The 20,330-nt window shown below is 42.1% G+C and overlaps 1 protein-coding gene across 2 annotated transcripts in view; it reads left to right on the forward strand.

The window, feature by feature from the left end:
• rnf213b (ring finger protein 213b) overlaps window positions 1-20,330 on the forward strand; it is a 50,698-nt gene that overhangs the window by 17,307 nt on the left and 13,061 nt on the right. For both annotated transcript variants that reach the window (XM_041815408.1, XM_041815409.1), the window contains 28 exons: window positions 10-162; window positions 2,097-5,918; window positions 6,012-6,148; window positions 6,229-6,327; window positions 6,413-6,525; window positions 6,627-6,740; window positions 7,145-7,318; window positions 7,519-7,654; window positions 9,361-9,549; window positions 9,638-9,771; window positions 9,849-10,024; window positions 10,105-10,308; window positions 10,599-10,786; window positions 10,862-10,982; window positions 11,734-11,834; window positions 12,193-12,372; window positions 13,702-13,847; window positions 13,943-14,042; window positions 14,291-14,402; window positions 14,496-14,700; window positions 16,164-16,354; window positions 17,027-17,149; window positions 18,785-18,886; window positions 18,973-19,215; window positions 19,590-19,671; window positions 19,769-19,803; window positions 19,893-19,993; window positions 20,135-20,285. In XM_041815408.1, coding sequence (XP_041671342.1) covers window positions 10-162; window positions 2,097-5,918; window positions 6,012-6,148; window positions 6,229-6,327; window positions 6,413-6,525; window positions 6,627-6,740; window positions 7,145-7,318; window positions 7,519-7,654; window positions 9,361-9,549; window positions 9,638-9,771; window positions 9,849-10,024; window positions 10,105-10,308; window positions 10,599-10,786; window positions 10,862-10,982; window positions 11,734-11,834; window positions 12,193-12,372; window positions 13,702-13,847; window positions 13,943-14,042; window positions 14,291-14,402; window positions 14,496-14,700; window positions 16,164-16,354; window positions 17,027-17,149; window positions 18,785-18,886; window positions 18,973-19,215; window positions 19,590-19,671; window positions 19,769-19,803; window positions 19,893-19,993; window positions 20,135-20,285 — 7,632 coding nt within the window. The remainder of the gene's footprint in view (window positions 1-9; window positions 163-2,096; window positions 5,919-6,011; window positions 6,149-6,228; window positions 6,328-6,412; window positions 6,526-6,626; window positions 6,741-7,144; window positions 7,319-7,518; window positions 7,655-9,360; window positions 9,550-9,637; window positions 9,772-9,848; window positions 10,025-10,104; window positions 10,309-10,598; window positions 10,787-10,861; window positions 10,983-11,733; window positions 11,835-12,192; window positions 12,373-13,701; window positions 13,848-13,942; window positions 14,043-14,290; window positions 14,403-14,495; window positions 14,701-16,163; window positions 16,355-17,026; window positions 17,150-18,784; window positions 18,887-18,972; window positions 19,216-19,589; window positions 19,672-19,768; window positions 19,804-19,892; window positions 19,994-20,134; window positions 20,286-20,330) is intronic.

Here is a 20,330-nt window from a genome sequence, read left to right on the forward strand (position 1 = left end):
ACTTGCCAGGTCCGTTCAGGTTTGGAGGAGCTCCTGTTCCATCTCCTAGTTCTGGGCTGTTTGAGTGACTGCCATGGCATGCTTTGGAGGAGGAATGCTGCTCACTTGATAACTGTTGAAATCCTCAGAACAAACCCATCCCCTCAAAACCAGCCTAAACAGGTAGTTATGCCTCCTGTGATCATGACTTGTTTTTATATGCCTCTTTACAACTAAAAATGTCTCCTAAAATGTCGGGCTATAGGATGTTTCAATGGGCAGTAGGTAAAGGGTTAACCCTTTACCTACTGACCCAGCGCCGGCCCTGCGTTTATATGTCGGGAGTATTATTACCGTAACTCTGTCAAAGTTTGTCTGATCAGAAAAATTCCAACGGTGTTGGAAAGCTGAGAATTGTGGGCATGCGCACATATATGGTTCATTACAGTACTTGCAATCATATGACGTGGGCATTCATAGCAAAACACCAAAGCAAAACACCAGAAATATCGAGAGACCGCTACACGGATTCTCAACACTGTAACTCCTCAAAAGTTTGCTCCATCTAAATATTCCAACACTGACAGAGAGCTGAGAATCTGTGCTTTCCGGCAATATATGATGTGTGGTATATATATTATGGTAATGTCAAACAGCACCACGAAAATGACAGCTTTGGCAGAAGACGATTGAGAAAGGAGAGTGAAGGAAGAGAGTAAGAGGAGAGCGAGCGAGAGTGGTGTTTTGTTTTCAAAAAATAGCGTTAGATAGTGGCATTTGTGCGTGTCTGTCATGTGCAATAACAATATGTTACTTGAGAATATTGAGAATGCATTTTTCCACCTTTATTTGTACTAATTGTCACCTATGTATATAATTATCTTTTGCACTGTGTTTTGCACACCCAGAGTCCTAGACTCAAAAAATGACTGGTGATTGTCCTAAACATGTATAGGCTCACATTTCAAATGTCAAATCAAAACCTCATGAGCAATAACAAAATTTCTTCTCATAAAAGCCATGAAAAACAAATCCATTTTTGTTTTCTTCTTTTAAACTGCTGACAATTCCATATAATGTGCAATAATCATTAACCAGATGTTGAAAAGTCAAGTTCAAGTACTCCTGGGAAAAGGGACCAAAGCTCTCAGACTTAGGGCATTTCCTGACTATTTTACAGCCATAATTACAAAATATGTCCAAATTGCCATTTTTAGACTCAGCAGATAAAGGGTTAAACAAGACAATTGATATCAAGTCAAAGCGTCCAGTACAGATTCTTTGCAGATGACATCATGCAACAGTAGAGAACTCCTCTTGGGGGGCAAGAGGTAATTTCTGCATAAAGAAATGCTACCAAAAGGCCATGTTTTGAGCTGTTTATGACTATGCTAAGCAATCAAAATGCAAAAAGAAGACATTCTTAATTCTTAGGCTACTTTTGCTTCCCGAAACTAGTGAAAAATCCAGGCAAAAAAGTGAATAAAAAATCAGAGAGAAATGGCATCAAGCAGGAATAAAAAATGCCTTAGTCTAAATACTGGACGAGCCATGACACACAATGCTAGTGTATGGTCTGTTTCCACAAACCAGTCCAGTTTGGTTCAGTATAGTTTTGCCATGGTTTAGCTCATTACACTCTGATCTAGCATGTGTTTCCTCACCTGATGTCTGTCCAGCATCTCTTGTTGAAATGGGAAATCCATCTCTTTTTTTGAAATCCAGTTGATTTGGCTTACAAATGACTCGTCATTTGGTACCAGTTTGGGTTTTTAAATGTGGTTTTTTAAATTTCCTTCCCCCATTCTTATTCTAAAAAATGGGGGAAAGAAATTGGCACTCAAACAGGAGACAAAGGATCTGTTTTAGTCCACACCTGTAGGGCAGGAAACTGCCAGCGGTCTTCTGGCGTATTACCAGGCCCAGACAAAAGAAATGCCACTGAGCTTGACCATGCCCCACCCCAGACCACCTCCAGCCCCACTACATGGCACATTGGTCCCCATGATGAATCCTTAGCACCCTACATGCCTTAAACTTATGTGCAGTACTGTATAACTACAATAAGTCATCCCACAATTGTTTCATAAACCGATGTGTTTTATTTGCTCCCCCAGAAAAGACTTGGACTTCTCAACATCCTGCCTACAATACACTGTAGACCACCCAAGGAAGTGATGCAGATGATGCTCAGTCGAGGGGTTCAATCCAAGCACAACTTGGATCCACTCATGGATGAGCAGGAGTTCTGCAGTGAGGGAATTCAAAGGCCTTATCAGTACCTAAAGCTCTACAAAGGCAACAGGAATCTGGATCATTTTAACTACAAGGAAGGATCCAGAGCTGGCGATCCCATTGATTGTCTGAATCACTTTCTGCTTTACTGCGGGATGACAGACCCCTCCTGGGCTGAGCTGAAGAACTTCTCTTGGTTCCTCAACGTACAACTGAAAGACTGTGAAAACTCGATTTTCTGTGATCCAGATTTTCTTGCTGACCAGCTGCCAGGTTTCAGAACCTTTATTGTGAAGTTCATGATACTAATGGCGAGAGATTTTGCCTCGCCATCTCTGAACACATCGGATGCAAGTCCCGTGCTGCACGTTGATAACAGTCAGGAAGAGGATCTTCTTGCTCGTCTGACAATTCGTAAGCGTTGGGAAAACGAGTCCCACCCGTACATTTTCTTCAATGCTGACCGATCCTCAATGTCTTTCCTCGGCTTCAATGTGAAGCTGTGTCAGAGGCAAAGAAGACTCAATGCAGTTGATCCTCATAGTCTCCAGGTCCTGATTGAAGATGTGATGTCTGAAGAACTTTTTAGAGGTTTGGAAAGTCAAAGAATCTCTCTCACTGAGGACTTTGACCAGCTGCCAAGGGCTGTCAAAATCAAGAGGATTTCAAGTGTTGTTGGAACGAAAGGAATGATGCCCAAAGGATTTGATCCAGATCCGACATATGAGCTCACTGCTGACAATGTGATGAAGATGTTGGCCATACACATGAGATTCAGGTGTGGGATTCCTGTTGTCATCATGGGAGAGACTGGCTGTGGGAAAACAAGATTAGTCAGTTTCCTCTGTGCTCTACAGAAAGAGGAGAGACCAGTGGAGAACATGGTCCTTGTCAAAGTACACGGCGGGACTACAGCAGAGATGATCTACAGAAAGGCGAAAGAAGCAGAGAAACTAGCCGAGAAGAACCAGAAAATGCACAACTTGGACACTATTTTGTTCTTTGACGAAGCAAACACCACAGAGGCCATTTTTGCCATCAAAGAAATCCTGTGCGACCAGACCATGAAGGGAGAGCCTGTCAAACCCAGAAGTGGCTTGAAAATAATAGCAGCTTGCAATCCTTACAGGAAGCACTCACCTGAAATGGTGGAGCGTTTGGAGCGTGCAGGTTTAGGATACAGGGTGAAGGCAGATGAAACAGAAGACCGCCTTGGCAAAGTTCCTCTGAGACAGCTGGTGTACAGAGTTCATCCTCTGCCTCCAAGCATGGCCTCTCTGGTGTGGGATTTTGGTCAGCTAAGTGATTCAACTGAACTCTCCTACATCAAGCAGATAGTCCAAAAGAAAGTCCAAGACCATTGTTTGCCAGAGATCTGCAAGGACATCATTTCACATGTGCTGGGGGAATCCCAGAAATACATGCGCAGTCGGAAGAATGAGTGCAGCTTTGTGAGTCTAAGAGATGTGGAGAGGTCCATGAAAGTGCTCATCTGGTTTTACCAGCACAGTGAGGTACTTTTCGACGACTGCTCACGTCTGAGTGAATTTCATAAAACAGTGAAATGTTTGATTCTTTCAGTCGGAGTCTGCTACTACCCATCTCTAATTTCCAAAGATGAGTACCTCTCTGTAATCTGCAGGTACTTCCCAAAACCTTACCATTCCTCAGTAGCATTGCAGGAAGTGATTTTATCCTGTCAGGATTTCTTCCTCCAGAACATACAGACCAGGGAGACCATAGCAAAAAATGTTGCACTGAAAGAAAATGTCTTCCTCATGGTGGTGTGCATTGAGCTCAGGATTCCCCTCTTTCTTGTTGGCAAGCCAGGAAGCTCAAAATCACTTGCTAAAACTGTGGTCGCTGATGCCATGCAGGGACAGACCTCCCACCATGATCTGTTCAAGAAACTGAAGCAAGTCCACATGGTTTCCTTCCAGTGCAGCCCTCACTCAAGTCCAGAGGGCATCATAGGAACATTCAGGAACTGCGCCCGTTTCCAGAAAGACAAAAACATGGACGAGTATGTTTCAGTGGTTGTTCTCGATGAGATAGGTCTTGCAGAGGATTCTCCTCAGATGCCCCTGAAGACGCTTCATCCTCTCTTGGAGGATGGTTGCATTGACAATGACAGGCCAGATCCCCACATGAAGGTTGGCTTTGTTGGCATTTCCAACTGGGCTCTTGACCCAGCAAAAATGAACAGGGGCATATTTGTGTCCAGATGGGATCCAAGTGAGGATGAACTTGTGGAAACGGCCAAAGGCATCTGTTCATCCTCCAGCCAAATTCTCCTGAAGATCAAACACCTCTTTCCACCTCTGGCCAAGGCCTTCCTGCGCATCTGCAATAAAACCTCAAAGAATCAGTTCTTTGGTTTAAGAGATTATTACAGCCTGGTAAAAATGCTCTTTGCTGCAGTCAAATCCACACAGCAAGAGCCAGATGGTGAACAGCTGTTAGAGGCCATCTTGTGCAACTTCAGCGGACAGCCAGAGGATTTTGACCCTGTCACGTTCTTCCAAGAGGTTCTCCAAAACTTAACAGAAATACCCAGACCAAGCACCTTGCAAATGGTGAAAAAGAATCTCGATCATGGCGCAAACCAGGAGAGCCGCTACCTCCTGCTGCTGACCACCAACAATGCAGCTCTCCATATCCTCCAGCAACAGATCTTTGCCAAAGGAGACTATTCAACACCAGAGATTGTCTTTGGCTCTGGATTCCCAAAGGATCAGGAATATGCTCAAATCTGCCGCAATGTCAACAGGGTGAAAACGTGCATGGAGACAGGGCGCACCGTCATCCTCCTCAACATGCAAAATCTTTATGAAAGCCTGTACGATGCTTTGAACCAGTACTATGTTTACCTCAGTAAACAGCAGTACGTTGATCTTGGTCTCGGCTCCCACAGAGTCAAATGTCGAGTCCATGCAAACTTCAGATTGGTGGTAGTGGAGGACCAGAAGAAGGTCTACGAGCACTTTCCCATGCCCCTCATCAATAGGCTTGAAAAGCACAGGGTAGACAGGAGTACTGATCTGGAACCATGGCAACACAGGGTTCTGGACAAGCTGAAGGAGTGGGTTAAGGAGTTCTCAGGTGAAACATCAGAGGATTTTAAGCCTTCTGATATTTTTGTGGGCTACCATGGTGATGCCTGTGCCAGCGCCCTCTTACAGGCTCTAGAAAGAACAGAAAAAGATGAAGAGAGTGCAGAAAGACATCTCCATCACATCGAGAAAGATGATTGTCTGGAAGAGGGTGAACCAAATGAAACACCTGGATCCCATTTTGAAGGACTAAAAGAGGTGTCTGATATTGAGATGCATGATGCAATGGACATACAGACTGAAGGAAATGGACAGGAATTTGAGGCACTGGAGAGAAATGAAGATGAATCCATTCAGGTATGTGAAGATGAGAGCAAAGTGATGTCTGAGAGCGAGGAACTCATGGAGACGGAGGACCTTGTTGAGTCCGCTGGAATGAACGAGGAAGAGGAAGTCTTCGAGCGAGCTAAATGTCTCTTGCTGAACTGTGCAACCCCTGATGCTGTGCTGAGACTCAAGTATTCAGATTTAGCAAACCAGGAGAAAGAGAAGCTCAAGAGAATGTACTTCCAGCTCCAGCGTCACCATTCCCTTCGAGATTTCTTGGAGGACAGTTTGAACACGCATCAAGGGGCGAGGAAATTTCTAGAGGTAGGCCTCAAACTGCCACTCCAACTTAGCTTTCAATATAACTGAACATTTACAGTAAGTTGAGAACTCTGACTCTTTTCTGGTTCCACTTAGATTACAACATTCTCCAGCTTGTTAACCAGATCAGATGTCAGACGTTTAGCCCATGACCTTGGACTTCATCCCAGCAAAATCCTCCTGCTCTCGCTGCACCAGTTTGACACTGAGGTCTCCTTCTGTAACAAGATACGGTACGAGCTGTTCAAATTATGGCAGAAATTCTCATTTTAGTTGTCTTTTAGTATGTATCTTACTTCTCCTTCTGTCTCAGAGGGTTCCTCCAGAATGCCGAACATTCGCTACACATCTTGTTTGTCCAGATGGACCTTGAGGAATCCCTTTGCAGTGACGAGCTCATAGCATCAGCAAAGTACGACTCCATGGCAAAATCTGTCATGACTGAAAAATACCGTTAAAAAGACAATTTCACATTTAATGATGCCATTCTTCTCCAGATATTGCTCCATGAACTACTTGATGTCCCTGGAGAATCCGCCCTGTTGGGTGATTTTCATTGTGAAGGTTTCGAGAATCTCAAGTCAGTCTCAGTACATTGGCTTCCAAGGAGGTGAGTGACTGTTACGATCGGTATTGAATTACGGATGTTTATCGTCTTCATTACACATGATTTAGCACAAGACTGAGGTGATGCTGTGTCTTTATATGAAGGACTCTGGCACTCGGTCCATATTGATGACCTGAGGGAATCAGATGACATGAGCCTGAACTTGTTGGTTTTCTGTGGAACTCTAGTAAGCAACCTGCTCAACCCTACACCTTCAGGTAGGAATACCTTATTAGCACAAAAACACAAGCTTCATAACAAAAGGAAATGAAGGCCAAACTGGTTTCAGACAAAAATGGCAACCTGTGGTTGGATTTTAGCTGTTGCAATGGGTTAACGCGAAAACTTTTGGAATACATGCACACTACTATTCCAGTAGCTATGGTTGAATGGGTGAGAGGGAAAACAGCGTTGGTGCACCTTGGTGTTTGGGTTGTGCTTCACACTTCCAGTGCTCTTTCTTGAGATTTAGTCTTTTTGTAGTTTAGGTTCACTTGAAGTTGATTGTCCATGTGTAAACACAAAAGGCCTGTTTTTAGGTCTACGTAAACATGATCTATATTTTAGTTTTATCCTTAAAAGTAAAAGTAACAGTAATATAAACTATATTTTTTCTTTTCAGGAGAACACCTGGATGATGGGGGTAAAGCCCACCTCCACAGCCTGTCTTTAGTGGGATCATGCATTCAAAAAGCTGTGGGTTTGCTGAGGGACACTAACGACACCACATCTCGGAGCATGCAGCGAATGCACATCCTTCTGACTCTTCTGGGAACTGGTCAGGGCCTTATTGGAGGTAAAAGAAGTCACATGACAGTGTTTTAATCTGAATATTGATGCCTTAAACCTTCTAAATACACACAAAAGGTTAATGGGAGTGTCTCTGTGAAGCTAGGGATTTCTACAAAAGCATTTATCATCTGTTCTTACTGTGTCAGCAAATGAATTATATAAGTTTGGTTTTAGTTAATCTAAATAATTGCATGCTCTTTAAAGCTCACTTCCAGGAGGTGCTGATGGGTAGACTAGCACAAGCCTTGGCAAAAAGAGAAGAAATGATGAGCTCTCCCAAGGAGTGGGTGAACAGAGAAGCAAAGAAACGCCAGGCTCTTCAGGAGGGAGGAACTCTGAGGTAAAGTTAACCGTTTGAGAAGGGTTAGTTTAAATTGAAGATTTGATATTAGCCAGTCGTGTGATTGAAAAGTGACTTGATTTTGATGCTACAGCTGAATCTTGGGAGTGTCATTATGGAATCTATCGTCATGCCTCTGATAGAAACCAACCCGCCATTGTACTTAACGGTCAAGAAATTGCATATCTAGTAAAGGCATGTAGTTGCCTGGCAGTCTTTCTAGACGACGTTCTAAATGATTATTTTCTCTGTTTTCAGTCAGTGACAGAATAATTCAGATTTTATGGAACAAACCTCCCAATGATTTTTTCCAAAAATAAAGAAACTCAGAAAGCACTGTTCCATATCATTATGTACAACAGAGTTTCAAAACATTTTATAGGTTGTAAAGAACTAAAAAATTGCAGCATTAGGAGGTCATATTTACTGAAATCAAAGCTATTTCAACAAGAAACATCTTAACAGGCCAAGTTACATGTTAGCATAGGACCCCTTCTTTGACATCACCTTCACTATTCTTGCATCCATTGAACTTGTGAGTTTTTGGAGAGTTTCTGCTTGGATTTCTATGCAAGATGTCAGAATATCCTCCCAGAGCTGCAGTTTTTATGTGAACTGCCTCCCACCCTCATAGATCTTTAGCTTGAGGATGCTCCAAAGGTTCTCAGTAGGGTTGAGGTCAGGGGAGGATGGGGGCCACACCATGAGTTTCTTTCCTTTTATGTCCATAGCAGCCAATGACACAGAGGGATTCTCTGCAGCATGAGATGGTGCATTGTCATGCATGATGATCAGTTTGCTATGGACGGCACTGCTCTTCTTTTTGTACCATGGAAGAAAGTGGTCAGTCAGAATCTCTATATACTTTGCCGAAGTCATTTTCACACCATCAGGGACCCTAAGGGGCCTACCAGCTCTCTCCCCATGATTCCAGCCCAAACATGACTACGCCCCCTCCTTGCTGACATTGCAGCCTTGTTGGGACATGGTGGCCATCCACCAGCCATCCTCTACTCCTCCATCTGGACCATCCAGGGTTGCACGGCACTCATCAGTAAACAAGACTATTTGAAAATGAGTCTTCATGTATTTCTGGGCCCACTGCAACCGTTTCTGCTTGTGAGCATTGGTTAGGGGTGGCTGAATAGTAGGTTTATACATGACTGCAAGCCTCTGGAGGATCCTACACCTTGAGGTTGGTGGGACCCCAGAGGTACCAGCAGCTTCAAATACCTGTTTGCTGCTTTGTAATGACATTTTAGCAGCTGCTCTCTTAATCCCATGTATGATGGCCATGCTTAAGTTTTCATGAAAAATCTAATGTTTTCATAACTTGTCCAAGGCATTACACTATTTGATGCTTTTCAGCAGCAGAAAGATCCTTTTTCTTTCCCATATTGCTGAAACCTGTGTCCTGCTCAATAATGTGGAACGTCCTTCTTAAGTAGTTTTCCTTTAATTGGGCTCACCTGGCAAACTAATGATCACAGGTGTCTGAGATTGATTTCAGTGATCCAGAGAGCCCTGAGACATAATACCATCCATGAGTTTCATTAAAAAAAACAAAAAACTGAATGTTTATGACACCAAAAATACAATTTGCATAATAATTTGGAACGCGGTGTAGGCTTAATTCATTTGCATGTCTCTTGTGTCTAGTTCATGATTTCACAAAGCAGTGCCTTTCTTTGTCTTTTCAACTAAAGGCATACACTGTGGCGATGTCTTCAGTCCACTGTGACTCCAATCTTGGCCAGCATGTTGGAAGTTATGGACAGGTACGCAAATCTGGACCTGCTCTCTGACAACCGGCTCAGTCGAGGCCTGACAAAGCTCTGGTTGGACATCTGTGCTGATTCTCAGGTTTTAGACCTAACACCTCTCCAAAATCAAAGGTATCATGGCTACTTTTACGTGTCATTTCATTACATTAAGATTTAGATCGAAAAAAAAAAGATATCCTCATTATTGTTTTAATTCTAGTGAGGCAGATCAGGAAGTGCTTGTGCAGCACTACTTCATGTTGGATGGTGAAGAACAGCCCTGCTCTGCTCCATTCAGCTGGCTCATCAGAATGCACCTTGAAAGCCTGTGGGAAGAATCAGAATTTATGCCAGGTTAGCCTCGGTCTTGGTTGAACAGATCATAAGGTATACTTTGTACAGTGTGGTTTTACTCTTATATTTGATCCCAGTAACAAGAGAGGATGGCACAGAGAGGATCCTCCAGTTTGTGAGCGCCTTCAACAACAGCCGGCTCGGCGCTCACTTACAGAAACTCTCAGAGGAGGAGAGATTGGACTACGGCCTGCGTTACCTACATGACTTTCTGCTGCTCTCTTTGAAGATCAAGTCAAAGGACGAGCTGAGGGTACAGGCATCCCTAGATTCCATGGTACATATCCTGGAGACAGAAAAAAAAGGGCTGACTTTTCATTCTGTAATGCACAGGTGTTCACCAGGGCCGTGCTGGGCTGTGTGTCTGAGCTTCAGAGTACCATGGGGGGTATTTCAGACCTCTCCCCTGCTTGGATTCATGCAGCTGCCAAACATTACGCCCTCAGACTGGACACTCTTTCCCACATATTTCTGCTGCAGCCCCACCTAGCCAGCTACGCCCTCCAACATGGGCCAAAGAGGAAGCACAAGGAAATGGTGAGAAGTGACTGTTAAATACTGAATGTTAAAATTTCTAACATGCTGTGGTGACCGACCAGCCCAAGTCTCTGCACAGAATCTGTTATGTGACCTACTGTTTTAACTAAACCATAATCTTTTTTGCCAATAAAATTCTTTGTTTATATTGTATTAAGAATTTGGCACGTGTCATAGTATGCATTCTAAACATCATTTTGTTGTTGGCGTGCAAAGAATAAAAGTATTTTTTGCATGTTAAAAATAAGAACTATACATCATAGTGAACCAAACGTCTTCTCCTTTGACAGGTGGAGGACATTTTGGCTCTTGGAGTCTACGCTGAGGAGACCAAACTTCTGACTTTGACGGCACAGTTCGACTGTGAGTCCTTTGTGAGCAGGGTGGAGTTTGTGCAGCCGTGCATGGACAGACTGTTTGGGCAGAAGTACAGCACCCTGTGCAGCCCCAGCTGTCTGCAACATCTGGACTCGATCAGGTGAGTCCGGCTTGGTGTACAGGGAGAAAAATTAAGTGATTCATGGGTTATTCATGGTCTCATTTTTCCTTCTAGGTCACTGTGGCGAGGAGTGCTGGTCGTCGTATCTTTCATCCAGAATGTCATTTTTAGAGTCAAACAGAACGACTCGAGATTAAGAGAACTGGCTCTCAAACACTGCAGTCTTCTTCTGAATGTGAGTAAAAACAGTTTTAGGGCATGTTTTCAAAGCAGAGGAGCAGAGGGGGAAAAGGACCAGACTATTGTACTCAAGTAAAAGTACAGTTACTGTGGTTAAAATGTACTATTACCAGAATTACTCTACTGGTCTGTAAATATTAAATCTAGTCAAGTGAAAGCATAAAGTAAGTCATTAAAAATGTACTCAAAGTGCTGTGTACTGAGTAGGTACTTTTGATACCCAATCACTGAAATATGACCCCAGCACTTGTCAAGAGGGTTTTTTCATTGGTCTGGTGAGGATCCATATGCAGATCAAGACTCATAAGCCTAGGTTGGAAGGCGTGCATGGGCAGAATGTTTGAAGGTGTTTTAAAGGACAAAATCTAAATTCAGAGGAGGAAATTATCAATGAACAGAAGGGGGCACTGAGACATAGTGATGAAATTGATGCATAAATGTTTTCAGAGTCAAAGTGTGATCATCCCTGTTAAGTTTTCTGATGATTGACATAAGCACTGTAGAGTTATACAGATTCAAAATAATTGGTGGAACTTTCTTCCGAGAGGGGAGGGCCAACTGAACCTGGGGGCGGGGCTAACTCCCCACATGACATCATGAGGGGAAAATCTAAGGATGTCTTGTTAGGAAGACAAGGATTTTTATAGAGAACATAAAAGTAGTTTTGGTTTTCAAGATTGGTGATACAGGAGGAGGATGAACTTTAAAATACATGACGCGATTTGGATGTTTTCCATTCCCGACAGATGATGCAGGATTGGCCTGATTTAAGGAGCACGGAAACTCTTCAGCAGCTGATCCGCATCCTCAATTCCTTTCATGACGAGTGTATCAGCAGGGATCTGAGGTCAGGATCTGCCTCTTTACTTGTTTGCTTTCAGTGTTTGATTGAATGGACACTTGGACTGAATAACTGTATCATGCAGCCATCAAATGAAACTTGTAAAGTTGTGAGGATGTGCTTTCTATATGGAAACACTAACATCATCTTTGTGTTTAAACTCCATGTGGAGGAAAAAAAAGACAAGAGACAAATGTGACGGTCTAGATTAACACTGGAGTGTTTAGATGGTCTCTTCTTGTGACATGAAGTGGCCATACAGGCAATGTAAAATTCATGCAGTTGTGAAAACAGAAATAAACAAGACTGGACTTTTATATTTCTGTGTTATGATGGATTTCTCCTCATATTTCGTTCCGTAAAGGTTTGGCATTTCCTGCCCCGTGTGTCTGCTGGAGCTGACCGAGCCGTCCATCCTGCCCTGTCTGCATGTCTTCTGTTTGTCGTGTCTCCAAAAATCCATCCAGCCCAACAGAAACTCCTGTCCTAAATGCAGGAAAAACCTTCCACCTGACTTCAAGCTAACTGTTTCTCCTGTAGTCAAGTAAGTTTATGAAAATCATGACTAAAACAAAATGTTTTACTGCGTGAGTATTTCATGCAGAGGAATGAGGGTTAATAACAGACTGTAGAAAGTCCTGGCAATGTCCGAGTGACTTAATCCATTTGGTTACTGAAGCCATCTTTTGAAGACAATTTCCAGTTGTCAAATCCTCAGCACTTTCTTAAACTAACTTCAGTTCAGCTTAAAAACAGACAAAGAGGTGGAGCTGAAGTGGGCTCTCAGCCTCCTGACAAACAGCTACAACTGCTAGCTAGTAGTCAGATCAGATCAGATCTGTCTTCACACCAAAATGGACAAGTTGTGAAATGATAACAGCTGTGCCAGTAAAGACATTATCTATCCAGACAACATTTTGGACCAGGCTGTAAACATGTTTATTTCTGCTTAAAATATGCATTTTAACATGAGGGTGTGAGTGAGACCCCCTTTCAAGTGGTCTAGGTCAGGTTGTTCAGGAGACAGCTATCAAACCAGGGCAAAATAGCCAAACCAATTTGGCAAATGAAATCGAGTTTATTTCCACAGAGCCAAACAGGTTAGGCGTGAAAGCAGCATGAAAATGCATTTTAGGGACTATCAGTGTAGGGGGGGGTCCATGTACGCAGGTGGCCTGGGTTCAACCCCAGCCTGTGGCACCATTTCCTGCATGCCTTTCTCTCACGCTCTCCTCCCTGTTTCTCATTCTACCCACTGTCTTACTCTATGAATAAAGTCATAAAAAGCCCAAAATATTTATTTAAAGTAAGACTTCTTTTCTATGATCTAATGATATGCAGGAAAGGTCACACAGGTCATATTCACAGCAGCTTGGAAGCTGCTAGGCCATCTGCAGCCTGTAAACAATCCAGACAACACATTTATGCAGAATCACATGACCCAACATTATGCAACCTTAGCAAACGTGACAAAGACCAGGAAGTATGCCCTCAAGTGAAACTAGTTAAACAGTTTCCATAGAGCAAAAGTTGAAAAGGGTCCCAAAAAAAAACGACTCGTACTGTCCCTCTTTTTGGCACCCTTCTGTAGGGGTACCATTCTTACCTATTTGTCCCAAAAAGGTGGACACACACAACAATATGGGAGCGCACTGACGTCACGTCAGCGTGCGACGTGACCGCTCGGCTCCGGGGTACAAGGCACGGAAGTCTGCTCTGGGAGGAGCAGCGAAAACGGGAGAAATAATGATAGAGCTGAGCCGTGTTTTTTTACGCATTGTTTGTTATTAATTTTATTGAGTCTGTCATGCATTAGTGGCACAAAGTTTTTTTGACACTGTAGTAACATAAATTTCTTCTTTTCATTCTTAAGGGCTTCACTCCAGCAGCAGGCAGAGATCAGGGACTGCTGTAACTCCTTCTTCCTGGAGCTGGTGTCCAGGTTCTGCCTGCCAGAGGGACAGAGGCCTGCAGAGGGCGTGGTGGAGCTGCTCTTCTCCTTACTTGTCTTTGCTAACGGTTAATGAAATTAGAAGTTACCGAGAGTTATGAGATAACTGCCGATGTTTTGATAATGAAGCATTTACTGACTGTGCTCTTCTTCTGGGATGAAGGTGATGTGTACAGGACCAGAGAGCTCACGCCTTTCCTGGAGTGCGTGGACAACAGTCCAGTGGTTCGATCTGTGCTGCCAAAGCTGCTGCTGCAACACAGGTGAGGGCATGGCTGAAGAGAGAGTGTGGGGGAGAAATACTCAGGAGAAGATAATTCCCATCTTTTTAAAACACACCCCAGGGCCCTAACAGGAGGACAAGCTCATTAGCTATTTATGCGACATGATCACTGCGACAGATGGACAATAGGAAAGACACCTGCTCTGCACGTGAAGACACCTGGTACTGGGAGTGCAATAAGGCCCAAATAGTTTAGTGAAACTGCAGTCTTTGTGTTCTTTTATTCAGTTTTGAACAGGTAAAGGTTCACATCCAGACCTACATGGAGAATCTGGAGGAGAATCTTCTCAAGAAAGAAGACCGTACTGAACTCTACCTGCTGTTTGTGAACTGCTTCCAGGTAAGAAATCACAAACTGACTCAGAGTCAGGACCACGATGATAATTCTGATGTATAAATAAGAGTAATAAAGAGTTACGCTTCGTTTTTTCAGGATGCTCTGCTGTGCTCAGAAGCGAGGGAAACGGATCAGAATAAGAAGCAGCAGATGGAAGCAGAGACCAGATTCCTGAGCAGAATCGCCAGGAGACAAACTCCAGACCGACATGAGGACCCAACAGAGTTCCTGCTCAACACAGCCAGGCTGAGAATCTGTCTGAGCTCTGCTGCACGGCTGCTGGAGAACGCTTCAATGATAGGTTTGAGACGCTGAGGTTTACTTAACCAAATTAACCCTGCAGTGATTTTGAATAGACTTTTGTGTCTGGGAAATTTAGACTCTATGGATGCAAAAATCCTATCTTTATATGCATAAGCTGAATGGTTACCTTATATGACTTTATAACGCACTGCTCAGTTTATTTAAAGCTTTTTCACTTTTATGATCACCATGTGTTTCAAAAGGATCGAATCTTCATTATTTAATCGATCGGTGGACTAATAATGATGATCTCCAGTTCTGTGTATACTCCAACGAGATTTTGAACAGTGCAAAAAACAATAATTTTGTCTGCAACATTTGGAAAAGTGGGTAGAACCAGTGAGCAAAGATCACTGAAGGGCAAAGATCTCAGGCGAGGCTTTGTCTGCTTTGAGGCTGCCAAAATTGAATTAGCAAATATTGACTAAAACCATGATAAAGCAGTTATTAAGTAGTTTATATAAAGGTCTTTTGATAAGAAAAGCATGCGTAGGCCTTTTTTAGGGTTTTATCAGTGAATAAATTTAAATCGATGCTGATTTTTGACCACAGTGTGTCACTTTTTCTTCTGTCTCTGGTCCTGGGGGTGGCTCCATTTTTCTGAGGTACATGTAGGCGGGTCTCCAAGGAAAAGTGGTTGAAAAACACTGATCTTAAGAAGAAATGTTTGTTTGATTAGTAATATAGAATAGATATAAAGCACGAGTTCAGTTAAAGGAATTCAGTGTCATGTTTCCACTCCAAATACACCAATATTCCTATTAATATTACTAATACTATCAATAAAGAGTTTGATAATCAGGTGCATTAGTAAGAGTACCATTATGAATAAAAATCAATGATTTTCATCCCAAAAGTATGTCATCCAATATAGGTTGGTATTTTCATCAGTTTATTTAAGATTATTACATGTAGGCTATTGATTCTAAAATGAGTGTTTATTTTTTTTTACAATTTTGCTAATTTTTTAAAGGTTTTTAAAGAAAAGATGATGTGACTACAAGCAATGACTAAAATGTTAGGACCTTTTATCGACTAAACTATGAAGGGTGAACAGACTAAAATGTGACTAAAACTAAAACTATTTTTGTCTAAAGACTAAAAAAAGACTAAACCTTAAAAAAAGGCTGCCAAAATAAACACTGCCGGTGAGAAGCGAGGGAAACCTTCAAGCATTGCACACCATCACGATACACCATTCTCAACCCCATCTCCAAATGTTGCCAACTGATTTGTGCAACTTAGAAAATGGGTAGAAGTTAGCAGCATTTTTTAAAATGCAATTAACAGAAATCTGTACAATATTTGGTGTCAAGGGTTACTAATGATAGAAAATGCTCCTAAATTAAATAAATGGATTAAACAATGATGTCACTGGTGACGTGTGATGCGCTGTGATGATGCTCTAGTTTTTTATAACAGTAAATTAAAGGTTTGTATGTTTTTCTCAATGACCTGCAGGCAGAGCTGGAGCGGTGGAGGTGAAGTTCCTGCAGCAGGTCAGAGCGGTTTGTGAGTACAGCGGTAACGACTGGATCAGGGTTTACCTGCTCAGAGCTCTGCACAGAGTCTCCGGTGTGGACCACATCATGTCCCTGATGAACAGTCCGGCCTGGAGATGGCTCTTCCCCGCAGAACTGCTGCAGCTTCAGGTATAAAGACACATGGGGTCCCCTTAAGTAGGAATATTCTTTTTTACAAAATCAGGAGTCAGAAGTAAAGGGCACTCTGTTTTTTAACAAGGAACAAGAAAAATATGTTTTTTTTCTTACTTTAAAAGTTGTAAATGTGAACAAACGTAGTATTTTTGAGACTATAAAGTTGAAAATCCAACCATTATTTCAGTTAAACTGTTGTAAATTTAGGATTTTAAAAACTTGATATCTTTTAGTTTCAGGTGTCAAAATTTGAGATTTTTTAAACTTGGAAATTTCACATTTTTCCAGGTAAATTTTAGACTCTTTAGACTCTTATATTCTGATTTTGATTTCTTGATTTCGCTCAAATGTACTGACTTTTCAGTCAGTACGTATTTTGGTATACTGTAAATATAACCACAGCATCCCTACTCTAGGAAGAATTTTCTACCTTCTCTCATAAACTGTTTCCTGTTGTTCAGACTGAACAAAGATCAAAAGCCCAGTGATGAATAAATGTACTTAAAGATCATTTTTGAAACAAATAAAAGGAAATAATGTTGTCATCTCTACATCAGCTGCCTGCAGAAACGTGTGAAGGTTTTCTTGGATGGAAATGGACTTTAGAGGACCTTTGGACTTAATTTAGAGGGAAATACTAAAAGTTTATTTATCTATTTTTTGAAGAGGACTCTCCCGACCAACGTGGACAGCTTCCTCTGCTGTGGGACGACATATAGAAACATGAGACAAGCTGTGGCCCAGGTTCAGGTGCAGAACAGATCTGACGCCTTCAAGACAGAAATACGGGTAAGAAAATCTCTGATTTATTTGCAGGTGACACGATTTAGACATTCAGTCTAAGATAGGGGTGTCCAAACTTTTCCCACCAAGGGTCACATACAGAAGTGTATAAGGATGGCTTCATTATACCTGTTCTTCAGGGTATTGCAGTTAGTAAAACCAATCAAATGCAAGTTAAGGTATGCTTAGTGACTGAGTATGCTGAAATGGCTAGTTAATAGCTGACAAGGCAAAAAGTCTCTTTTTAAAGATTTTGGGGAGGCCTTGTGGGCCCTGGCTACCACTGGCAATCAATAAGGGCATTATAAATCAGAATTTTGTTATTCATTTGGTTCCCAATATATTAAACATTTGCAATGTTGTCACAGTAAAACATCAATAGATTGTTCTTGTCAAAATGTTTGTTTACAGAATTAGCATGGTAGCACCATGAAACTAAGAAGTACAATACAGTCTAGCGTCATGTTCTAATGTGGGCAGTATTTCATTTTATTCTTAGAATGTGCTGCAGGCCATTAAAAAAATGGACTGCAGGCCGCATTTGGCCCCCGGGGCATAGTTTGGACACCCTGGTCTAAGTGAACTAAAGATCTAAAGAGCCTTCCTGATTGGTCACGCCATCTAATGACCAGCAGAGGTCACTGTGATTCAATAAAGGAATAAAACAGTTAAAAAGACATGATTTAGAATTATTTTTAAGTTTTGAATTTACTACCAAAATTCCAAAAAAGTTGGGGCGCTGTGTAAAACAAACAAAAACAAAACACAGTGATCGTCAAATCTCATAAACCCATATTTTATTCACAGTAGAACTATAACATCATATCAGATGTCAAAACTGAGACATTTTACCATTTTATGAAAAGTCTTACGTCATTTGGTGGCAGAAACACATCCCAAAAAAGTTGGGACGGAGCAACAAAAGACGAGAAAAGTAAGTGGTACTAATGAGAAACAGCTGGCACTGCATTTTACAACTAATTAAGTTAATTGGTAACAGGTCAGTCACATGGCTGGGTATAAAAGGAGAATTTTAGAGAGGCAGAGTCTCTCAGAAGTAAAGATGGGCAAAGACAATGCTTAACCACATACCGTATCCATCACAACAGCATGGCTTCACAGGAGAAGAGTCTGTATGCTGAACTGGGATGTCTGCAGTCCAGATCTTTCACTGATAGAGAACATTTAAAGCATCAGAAAAGGAAAAATCTGGTAAAGAAGATCCAGAGCTGTTGAGCAGCCATCCTCCATAAGACAAGAATGGGACAACATTCCTCCCCCAAAACACCAGCAACGGGTCTACTCATTTCCCAGAGGTTTACAGACAGTTGTTAAAAAAAGAGGGGATGCTACACAGTGGTAAACATGGTCTAAATGTATATTTTTCATGAAACATGAGAGTATAAACAGTTTTATCACAGTTTAAACCACCATGTGGTGAAGAGAGAGAGAGATGTGACTCACCAGACTGAGAGACTGTTTAAGTAAAGAGATAGATTTTTACTTTTTAGAAATGTTTGAAGAAACCATGACACCAAAGGGAAAGACTAAACTGAGTCAGTGATTAAATGCAGCCATTATGGCTCTATCATGGTGAAAGTATGAGAGTTTCCTTATCTTAAACATTTTTTTCTCCTGTAGAAGCTGAGAGGTTCCCAGATCAGCCTCCTGGCCCTGGCCCTGTTCAGACAGGTCACCTGCCGCTACAAATCAGCTGACGTCAACATACATCCCAGGCCTGAGGTCACTTTAAACACCCTCTCTTCCATTAAATGATTGTACCATAAATTTTCTTCCTTTTTAACGTGTGGCACAACATGAACTTACAGGAGAAGAACAGACTGGAAGAGCTCCTGAAAAACGTGAAGCCAAAGGAGTTCAGAGATTTCTGCTCTGCACTTCTGTCAAACCGTATCGGAGGACCGGGCTCAAGTCTTCACATCAGCGCAGATCTGCCGTCTCAGAGGCAAATCCTCATGGAGCTGCTGGTCCATCTGGACTCTGTGCTGCTCAGTGGGAATCTTCTGTTGGTTCCTCTTTCCCAGATCGCCTTCCAGCCTCACAATGTGACAGTAAGATATTTTTATGTGCAAAGCCCATACAAACTCATGCTTATCCATGGCCAAATCTTTCTGAAAATGTGTGCTGAAACAAGATGTTTACAGATTTTCCCCTCGTGATGTCATGTGGGGAATTGGCCCCGCCCCCAGGTTCGGTTGGCCCTCCCCACTTGGAAGAAAGTTCCGCCCTCCTCTCCTGCTGATTCTCCTCTCAGCTGGCAGCTGAGAGGAGGATCAGAAGATATATTTTCTAAATATATATTCATTAAAAAAAAAATATATATATATATATATATATACACACACATATATACATATATACTGTATATAGAAAAAAGGAGCTAAAACACCCTTCACTTAACTAAAATCTGCTAATTTCCTTTAAGGACTCCTTTCTGCCGACCATGCCAGAAGATCAAACAAACCAAGCTAGACAGTGGCTGGCAGGAGAGAGATTAGCGATGTACTGTAAGTATTTAACATTGTTTTTTGGGGAGGTTTTATCTGTGATTTTAAATTCTCTTTAAAGATGTACGTGAATAATTTCCTTTAAAATATTTCATAGATTGTGCTAAGGGGCATCCATGCTTTGTTGGGGAGGTAAGATCTTTTTGTCTTTTGGTAAGCATTTTTCTAACACGGGAAAGTTCAGTCTTTGAAGCTTAACTTGCTTGTGTATCGTCCCGCAGTGTGGTAAACCAGTGGTTGTTTCAAAATGTCACTGTGGACTTCCAATTGGTGGGCTGAATCACCAACCGGTCCAAGGATTCACCAGACAAACAGACCAACGGTACTAAACACATCTGCCGTTATTAGCCTCATAGAGTTGTGCTAAAGAGTGCAAACCATTCTGGCTAATCTACAGCTATGGTAACATCACATTAAGGGTTACTCATTCCTGTTTACCTTCATGTGTCTTTTTGTATTTTAGAGTCCCAGATCAAACTCGGACAGGACATGTGTTAGGAGAAGCTAATCGGAGGTCTGAGGCCCCTGAGAGACAGATGACCTACGCTCAGTCCTGTATCCTGCGGCTGCTGACCCACCTGGCCATGCTTCAGGGAGCTCTAACCAATCACAGAGTCAGACTTCAGCTACTTTCCACCATTAATAGAGTCACTGTCGTA

Source organism: Cheilinus undulatus, linkage group 20, assembly GCF_018320785.1.
Source record: "Cheilinus undulatus linkage group 20, ASM1832078v1, whole genome shotgun sequence".
Lineage (NCBI taxonomy): Eukaryota > Metazoa > Chordata > Actinopteri > Labriformes > Labridae > Cheilinus > Cheilinus undulatus.